At 38.3% G+C, this 9,558-nt stretch overlaps 1 protein-coding gene across 1 annotated transcript; it reads right to left on the bottom strand.

The window, feature by feature from the left end:
- Positions 1-732: 732 nt before the first annotated feature.
- On the bottom strand, positions 733-9,322 carry LOC132189912 (protein EMBRYONIC FLOWER 1). The gene is made up of 7 exons (XM_059604749.1): positions 9,082-9,322; positions 7,949-8,152; positions 6,782-7,191; positions 6,590-6,700; positions 5,049-6,502; positions 1,466-3,207; positions 733-1,314 (listed from the first exon to the last, which is right to left on the bottom strand). Exons 2-6 carry the CDS (start codon positions 8,110-8,112, stop codon positions 1,498-1,500), a joined length of 3,849 nt encoding a protein of 1,282 aa, XP_059460732.1. The 5' UTR covers positions 8,113-8,152; positions 9,082-9,322; the 3' UTR covers positions 733-1,314; positions 1,466-1,497.
- Between the last annotated feature and the right edge of the window lie 236 nt (positions 9,323-9,558).

The following is a 9,558-nucleotide window of genomic DNA, read 5'->3' as shown; positions in this document are numbered from 1 at the left end:
GGTCCCTTTCTCGTCTCAGCAAACCACAAAAATAGGTAAAGCATACGCCCACCTCCATTATTTAATTACTCTATTCAACATTTACACCCATATATAGCCACAGTGAGAGACCTTCTCCTCCCGATCTCCTTCCTCTTTCAATTTTGTTTTTGTTTGTGTTTAAAAGCCAGATCAATTCACTGTCCATCCGCATCCACCTTCACCCACTTTAGCCGGCCTTCGCACCACCCACCGTGCGTATGACTCATTCGTCACCTTGGCACTTGTAGGCAACATGCACACTACCACTAATTGATTTTTCGCATTAGATTCTCGGTTTTCCTTTGCATCATCTCCCTCCTATGCCTTCTCTTCTGCCTTTTTATAGCCGGTTTTTATTTTTACCTATAAAGACCTGCCAGATCTAAATTCGATGTCTCCTAACCGTCAACCGGTCTGTGTCCTAGTATTACCTCCGAGTAGCTCATTCATTGAACGGAACTACCTCAAAAAACTGCCATTTCCGACAATCATTTTCTTGATCTGAGTGCGAAAAGCCACTGGACTGCGTCATTTATTTGGCCCATCTTCAATTTTGTTTTCATACTGTCCCACCTCCTGTATTTCTTTTTCTTTTATTAATGCAATCTTGCTTAGAAAGAAAGATTAAAAAGAACAAAAAAACTCTTCAACATAAATGATGAGTCGACACCAAACAAGATGATCTTATACCCATTAAAAAGTTGTACTTCATAATCGCAAAACCCCCTTTATACTCGCACAAAACTTGCTAAATATAGTAAACATAGTCATGAAATTGTACATAAGAAAATGTGTAGTCCATTATATCTTATGATAAGTCGTATTCCCATGACTCATTCTCATAAGCGACACATTCTCTCCTTACTATGAATAACAAGTAATTAATTGATAAGTGATGATAACCCCTTGGGGTTATCTTCATACTATCTATTCGTTTCCACTCCTACTACTTGGACATTGATATTGGGGCAGAGGTTGAATTGAAACACAAGTAAGAAAGTGAACCCTTCCTAAAACTAAAGGGCAATCTTGAGGATGATTATACATAACCTTGTGACTCACACCAACATACAACATCTCATACATTATAAACTTTGTAGAGGACTTGCGGGGATATATGTACTTTATATACAGGCCTTAATTTGCATCAGCATGGCTTTCACAGCTTAGCTTTGGACATGGAAAATGCCAAGTACATCATCAACAATCAGCTCTGTGAAAATATACGACTGCAAAATCCTCAAAAAAGAAATTCTCAATTTACAGCAGCTGCCAAGACATTTAAGGCTTCACCTGATGCAATTAAAAGAAAAAAGAAAAATCACTACAACCAATAATATCCAGAAAAGAATTAGCTAATGAAAAAATAAAAAAAAAAATGCACCTACAGTGTCAGCTCAAAGAAGTTAACGAGGAAGATAATAAGTAGGTTTTAAGGAACTACCGGTATGAATTTTGGGAACTCTGTCACAGAATTCAATGTTGTAAACGTGCTTTTACAGTACTGTGCTTCCTATGCCGCTTGCGCCCATCCAAATTAACTAAGCCAGGCCTGCTTTGAGAAGGAACCACCTTTCCAAATTTTAGATCTTCACCTCTAATCATGTATATACTTCCTTTTCTTGGCATGCAAAAATCAGCCGGATTCATGTTAATACTGCACATTTCAGACACAGAAGTGTTTTTCGGATGTAGAGTTGAATTCTCCATTCTGTGATATGGCAATATAGAATCAGATGCACCAAGGAAGAACCTTTTCTGCACACTATGGACAGGAACAGCTCCATGATTTGTGCCTAAACTACTACTGGGGAATACAAAATTTTCGGATCTATGACCTCTGTTCTTCGTGGGTGGATTAGAACTTTTTGTCTTGTCTTTCTCTTGAGACTTCAAGGCAACTTGGCCAGTAAAATTAGTAGCCCTTTGGAGACCTTTATTTTGTTGAAATGAAGAAGCAGGTGCACAAACTGTTTGAGTGCAATGAAAACAGCCATGGGACTTCTCAGAAAAGTGACTTTTAGCACAATAGTTAGATGATGGCGGTTTCATGGAATCCGTGGTCTTATATGTTCCAATCTCCATCCTGGGAAACTCAGATTTATGATCATGAGGAAAGGAAGGTCTCTTAGGGAACTCTGGTGTTCCACTCATATTGAAGGTAGGCCCTGACCGCATCCCTGGATCCATGAGGCTGAGCAAATGCATTGCAGGTATGGTTTCATTAGAATAGAGATCTAACGACCCCATCAAATTTTGAGGAAGCCCAATTCCATTATGTTTGCAAGCCAATGGATACTCTGCATTAGTTCGGCTGAAAGTTTCAGACCCACAGTTCATATTGTGCTTATCAAGGCTGGTAGGATTTAAATTCAAAAACTTCATACCATTATCGCTGTTCATATTCCCCATATGCAGTGAATCGGGACAGTGTGAAAGCATATCTATGTTAGTAGACTGAGTTACACCCTTTTGAGGCATTTTATAGCCAAAGTGCATTTGATTAGGATTCAAGGTTGACCAAAGATGAACTGCTGCTTCACTACGTTGTGGAACTGTCTGGTGTGTGTTACATCCTCCCAAGGCCTGCAAACTAGCATGAGAAGGCCCGTGCCCCACCATAGCCCCATTCCATTTGCAATTCTGACCACTACTGTGTCTGCTGGAACTGCTAGCAGAAAATTGGACTCCACTTGATGGCTTCTTTTGGGACTGAGCAAAAGACCTAAACCCTGTAGGCGTCTGAGTTTGATCCAGGTAGCTCACATTCATGTGGTTTCTATCGATTTGAGAAAAGTAATCAACCGACTTCTGTTTGGTAGGTCCCACATTTTTGTCTTTAGTGATTATGCCATTCCTCCCGTTCCTTGGCTGAGATTTTCGCTTCCGAGTAATTTCCCCCTGTAATAGTCTCAACTCCCCATTACCATATGTATTAGTACAATCCGTCATCTGAACATTTCTTGTATTATTTGTTGTTTCCAACAGGTGTTTCTTATTTTCAGCATCATGAAGACACCTCTCATACTGATTTTTTGCCATGAGCTCAACAATTTCCATGGGTATGTCATCTAAAGCTCCCTGCTCAGAAACCTTGTCAGCTTTTTGGTTACTATGTTTCTTCCCAACAGTTGAATGTTCCAGAGCTTTAATAGTTTTTTCAATGTTGCTCACCCCAGAATAATCCTGCAAAAAAATATATAAGTAATTATATATTTTATACAAAAAAAAACCTTACTCTGAAGCATTTCATCATATCAGTTATAGACACAAAGATGAACAGAATGACCATAAAGGTGAGAAGCATTTACTCACACAAGTATATAAATATGAGACTTATGCAAACATTTACAACATGACAAGTTAACATTTAGGTTATGCACAAACTGATCCTATTTATCACTCTAAACATTGCTCTATATGAAATATCATTAGAGAGAATGGATAATCATCTGTAAGCATAAATTAGCTTATGCAGGCTAAGATACAGTAAGCAAATTATTTGGTGATGACCACCACATGCAATGTCTTAAAAGTTCTATGAACTTGTATTGTATCTGATATAATGGAGTTGTTTAAAGATGATTGGTTGGGTGTGTACTTGGTTATAAGCTGGTTCATAATGCCAAGGAATCCAAAATTGGTTGCGTGTGTGCTTGGTTATAAGCAAATGAACTTGTTGGGACTCTTCAACTGCTAGCTTGAGCTTTTGGGTTGAATGATTTAACATGGTAGCAACGTCTGATTTATTTCTTATTTGCACTCCACGTGCCAGACCCTCTTTGCCTTCATTTCGGTCAAGTCACCGGGGCTGTGTGGATGTGTGCTGAAGATATGCACTTGTTGGGCCATTCTACCTATTAACTTAAGCTTTTGGTTTGGATCTGTAACAAATAAATAAGGAAATTGGGGTCTGCATTATAAAGGTAACGACCATTTAGACAAAACACAGAAGATTGATAATTTCCTATTAAGCATGAAGTTCATAGGTGTTCTCAACTAGGTGAAATGACTTGATTTCCTTTACTTTACAGAAAAGAGAAATAAAAAGGAAAAAAAATCATTACCTGAAGACATAACATGCAATATAATATCTTGGTTAAGGTACTTGCAAGGTTTGCACTACAAGTGCCATAACATTTAAACTATATATCAAATGGAGGAAGAGCAAAGAAAAGCAAAATCTTCTTTGTTTTGGGAGGTGTCAGTTATTTTAAAAGTGAAATCAAATCACAATTTAACCTCAATTATTTCTACCACAGTGCCCTTCTATATTGCAATGACAAGTACCTAATCATTGTGCATGATTTAAATGGACATGAGCAAAGCACATTCAGACAGACACCAATATCAGAATTTTTATTCTCATTTCTTATTCATTTATGGTCTGGCCACTTTCAACTTCTTCTTGAGGTGGAGCATCTTTAAGCAAGCCAACTTCAAGTGTCCCATGGTCCCATATCTCCTTGTGGCATAGCTTGAAGTCCTGTTTGCGAATGAGTGTTGTAGATTCTTCATTGATCAAGTTGCTGAGTTTGGCTGATTAAGGTTCTATTCAATTAAGCAAGAGGTGGCTCACTCATCGAAGAACAGCTGCAGCGGCTGGCAAAGTTTCTTTGGATAGAGGGAGGGATAAAGGGGAAAGGGGAAACGGGTTGGTTCCCTCCATAATATTTGAGATCAATTTGATGAGACTTTGTTCATGAAAAGACAGGGCCAACTAGAACTGAACTCTTAATAGCATTTAACTAATGCAATACTCTAGTCAGAATTGTTGATCTTCCCATTTTATAATGTTCTTAGCTGGTAAGAAGAACATCTCCTGACTCAACAAGCCAAAAATAATTATTTAGCTTAAAAATCCCGAACAACAGCTTCAGTGCTAATATGGATCATACATTGAGGGTGATTGTGGACCACATGAAAAATTAATTCATGAACCAATTGCAGCTCCAAAAGACACAATCATGCAAATTAACCCATGAAATAAAACAATGCAAATAGCGACAAGAAAGAATGATTCATACCATTTGGTGACTTTGAGAACACCCCCCATCCTCAACCCAAGAGGTGCAGTTTTGAATCCCATCCAGAAGAGGCATTCTAAAGGTGCTGTATTCGCAATTTACTCCTTTACTGAAAAAGGCATCTGGTGGAGATCTAGATGGAATATTTGGATCTCCAACATTGTTGATCTCTATATTTTTCCTCATAACCTGATCTACTGTGGGAGTACCATCCTGCCAACGTGATAAGGAAGGTAGACCATCTTCTACTCGAGGAATAAATTCTGTGTCATATCTTTGTGCAGCCAAAATGCTGTTAACTGAAAGATGCAACCCTTTTTCAGTGGATGAATCTTGTGGTGATTGAAACGGAACAGTTACAGATCCTGTTTGCATGAAATCTACATTTTTCCGTGTAAATGGATCATTTCTGAGCATGCCATTAGTCCAGGGAAATAGAGAAGCTGCCACTCCATCCACTTGTGGATTCTTGTTCATGTTCTGGCACATATCAGGTCTTCTCTCTGTTCTTAGAGCAAGAAATTGACAAGGATTCATTCCTCTGCTTGTGAATCCATCGTGAGCTAATCTGAAAGAAACAATATCAGCAGAATTGCTCTTACTTGTATTTCCAATTTTGTCCTGAATTTCTTTTTGTACATTTACTTGGGGTGGCGCTAATGACAAAGATGCATCAGAAACTTGGATCTTTTTATATTTATTCTTTCCTATAGCAGAACTTCTATCATTTATACTTTTTCTCGGATGGATCTTCATATCAGTTTTTAAACCCATTCCTGCAATTGCATCTTCAAATTCATTAACCATAATTGTATCAGTTGCTTCTGTATCTCCCTTCCATGTCTGAACTTTTTTATTCAAATAATTTGGAGGGATCACTTCTGAAGGTATCCACTCTTCATCCTGAAGCAACTTCCTCTTCCTATTCTGACCCATTCCCTTTTTAACATTTCCTTGGATGGCCAACTGACCTTGGGGAACAGAAATTGTATGAAACTCTGCATATGCATCAGGGTTTCTATTGGATGGAGAATTATCTGTCTCAATGTGATCATTCTTTGCATCACCATTTTCACACAATAACTCAGTCAGCAGACGCACCTTTCGAGTTTTTCTACGATGAAAATAACTTGACTTATCTAGATGATCGTCAACCATAACTTCAGCACTTTCAGATGCTTCATGATCAAACTCATCTAATTCCAGCACAGGATGTCCATTTGTATGAGCTTTGACAGCATTAGGCGCCCCATCAACAATACCACCCAACCCAAACGTCTGACAGGTTTTTGTTAACTCTATGCATTGATCACTGGGAGAAGCTTGTGTTCCTGTATGAAAAGGTTCAGCAGAATCCTTAACTATGCATTTGAGGTTACCATCAGAACCTCCATGCCTCCCACTGCCTGGCTCAAAAAATTCAATAGACCCATTGCATTTTGATTTGAGAGCCACTGTTTTTCAAATAAGAAGCATTATTAGTGTGATACATATGTAACATAAATGTTGCTTGTATGGTTCATAATTCATAGCAAAATTACCTGTGTCCTTTGTGTGCCGTTCTTGTGTCATGCTTGAATTAACTTCTGGTACAGTATTTGTTAGTTTGGAGACTTCCTGCTTAACATTATCTTCTGAACTAACGTCATGGCCTGGAGAAAACATAGGACATGAACCAAACACTAAATAGTGTATAAGGTATTGCATTAGAACTGAGCTGAATTGAGTTGTACCTTTAATAGTGCCGTGTGCAACTTCAGCCTTCTTATTTTTCTTATCACTACATAATAAAAGATGGTCGTCATTGCTCAATTTAGAATTATTGGCTTCAAGTACTGGTCTTCCATTATGGACTAGCTTGGGAACCTGCTGGAAACCTGAAAGAAGCACTGCAGCACTGGCCCCCACATGGGAACAAGTGCTATTGGATCTACATTTAGTGCTACAACATTTAAAGACTGTTCCATTATCTTTAGCAGCAACCTCACTCAGACAATTTTGGCAACGCCACCATCTGAATTTTGGAACATCTAAAGGGGGAAGAAAAGATGTTTGCTCCTGAGGCTGATCATTCTGGTCACCCTCTAAAGAAAATGGATGACATATCTTCCAATCTTTCTTGCGAATCTCAGATACATATCCACTGCGCATTCAAATGGACAAACTTTATGAGGAAAACTTCTAAAAAGAAACCAGAAGCATGTCATTCACTTCATAGAACAAACAAGATACTAAGTTTCAGGAAGTAACTCTCTCACCAACACATATTTCTGATTTGAAGTAATCATCTCCCCACCAACCCCCCGGGGCCCCCATACCGACAATTCTCTAAATTGTACCATTTCAAACATCATTCTGTAGGATTAGGAACAAAGTAGTCTGTCATTCAAGTTCTTAATGATACTCCATGCTGCACTTGGTTAGTCCAAATATTTGTATGTTCTATATTTATATCCTATATAAGTACCTTTCTGTGTAGCATCCCAGTGAATAAAGATATAAACTAAATCATTTCACTTTCTCTCCAATAAATGACAATGTAGCTCGATTGAAACAAAAATTACAAGACCTAGTGAATTCAAATCTACGAATCCTCTAACAATACATATTGAAACTTGAACAACCATTGATATGCTGAAGAGAAGTAAGTTTACAGACAGTCTTTGTGAACAATTAGAAACAAGTAGGTCAGCACAAAACAACCAGGCCAACCAACAAGCAGCCAGCATAACAACCATGCCAACCACATGGCGGTTCCCATAAGGAAGATCACATCTCTCTCTCTCTCTCTCTCTCTCTCATACACAATTAAGAATATACCTGGTTTTGAATCATTTCCATATATATGGGAAGTTAAAACAAATATGAAAGATCAGTACATAATTAGGATCAAGACTTACCGAATAGAGAAATGCTCACACTTTCCAGCATGATCACCCTTATCCTTAGCACTGACAAGATCTATTGATATCGAGTCAATCTGAATAAACGATCCCTCAGACTTGGAGACAGTATTGGAATTGCTCTTACAATGACTCCCGTCCACCACAATACTCCTCTCCATGTGAGTATATAACCCGACAACATGCAAAATACAAGATTTCCTATGCACAAAGAAAAATTAATAAGTGAGTGGCATCATTATCAAATGCATGAATTACAATATGCATGTATGGTAGTAATGAAATTGACAGACATGAACACACTTCAAAGTTGTAAGGTATGTGACAAGATCTTAAGCAAAGTCCCAAACAAACATACATGTTAGGGTTTTGCACACCACTAAGAAATCAAAAGTACTGAAGAGAAAATATTCATTGTGGAAAATGTTGAGAAACACTAAAAACACTATATATATAACAGTGATTTGGCACATAAGATAACAACCTCCAGGTATATACAACATACCATATTTGGGTAATAAATTAAAAACCCTAGGTTTCCTTTCCACAAAAAACAAACGTATAAAGACGTTTGCAGTCTTATTTCATGCTTCCCAAACAATCCAATAAATCAAGAAGTTAGACCCATCCACACAATGTTGGAAGCAAATCATAAAACCAATACCCATATCATGACAAAGCACAAATTAGGGTTTCGGATACATCTCCTCACATCAAGAAAAGTTGCGTCAACTTCCCAAGAATATTATAATTCCCACAAACCCACCTCTAGTTTTGTCGAAATCAAATCACAAAAGCATCAAGTTAACGTGACCGACAAATTGTTATGGTATTTAATTGCTTACCAATTTACAGCTAGAGAACAGTTAACAGTAGTTATTAAGAGAAAAGCAATCAAAAAAAGACATAAAATATCAAAAAAGCACTGAAATTAAACCTTAAAACAAAACCCAGATAGGAAAAGACAAAGTAAAGGGTGGAGTTGACGTACTAATAAACACAGTGAAATGACCTAAATCACTTGGATAACCCACCTCCACCTCAAACTAAACCTCGTACCGATCAAAACAAAACCAAACATTGAGTTGCAAACCAAGGGACTAAAGAGTAATTATATCCATCAAACTCACCTTTAACTCAATCGGCGACCGCCAAGGACGACGCCGTATCTGTTCGTCTCCGATTCTCCACGGCACGGCGAAGAAATGGTACTAAAAGAAAGAGATTTCGACGAGGAAGATGAGGCGCTCAGCTGCGGGATGGGATTCGAAGCTGCCTGCGTAGAATTTGAGTGCGAACTTTGGTGAAACCCTAGAGAGAGAGAGAGAGAGAGAGAGAGCCGGAGAGGTTTTCGATTCTTTGGGGAGAGAGAGAGAGAGAGTTTTTATCTTTTGCCCTTGAAATGAGGCTTTGTTGTATTAAAATCATCCATGCCGTGGCATGTCAGACTGAGACATAATACACACATAAACATAATGGAAAGAAAAAAAAAAAAAAAAAGTAAAAACCGGAGAGAGAGAGAGAGAGAGAGAAAGAGAGAGAGGGGGGAAAGTGAGGAGAGTGACAGTGGGGGGCCAATGGGGGACTTACAAGTGTCAGTAATGTGC

The sequence above is a fragment of the Corylus avellana genome, chromosome ca8 (genome assembly GCF_901000735.1).
Source record: "Corylus avellana chromosome ca8, CavTom2PMs-1.0".
Lineage (NCBI taxonomy): Eukaryota > Viridiplantae > Streptophyta > Magnoliopsida > Fagales > Betulaceae > Corylus > Corylus avellana.
Note: the sequence above shows the minus strand (reverse complement) of the source record. Positions and strands in the feature narration are given on the sequence as shown.

Coding starts and splice junctions, on each gene's coding strand:
- LOC132189912 (XM_059604749.1), bottom strand. CDS start 8,112: ATGGAGAGGAGTATTGTGGTGGACGGGAGTCATTGTAAGAGCAATTCC. Junction 6,701..6,781: donor TGCACACGGCACTATTAAAG/GTACAACTCAAT, acceptor TGTTTTCTCCAG/GCCATGACGTTAGTTCAGAA. Junction 6,503..6,589: donor ACGGCACACAAAGGACACAG/GTAATTTTGCTA, acceptor TTTGAAAAACAG/TGGCTCTCAAATCAAAATGC.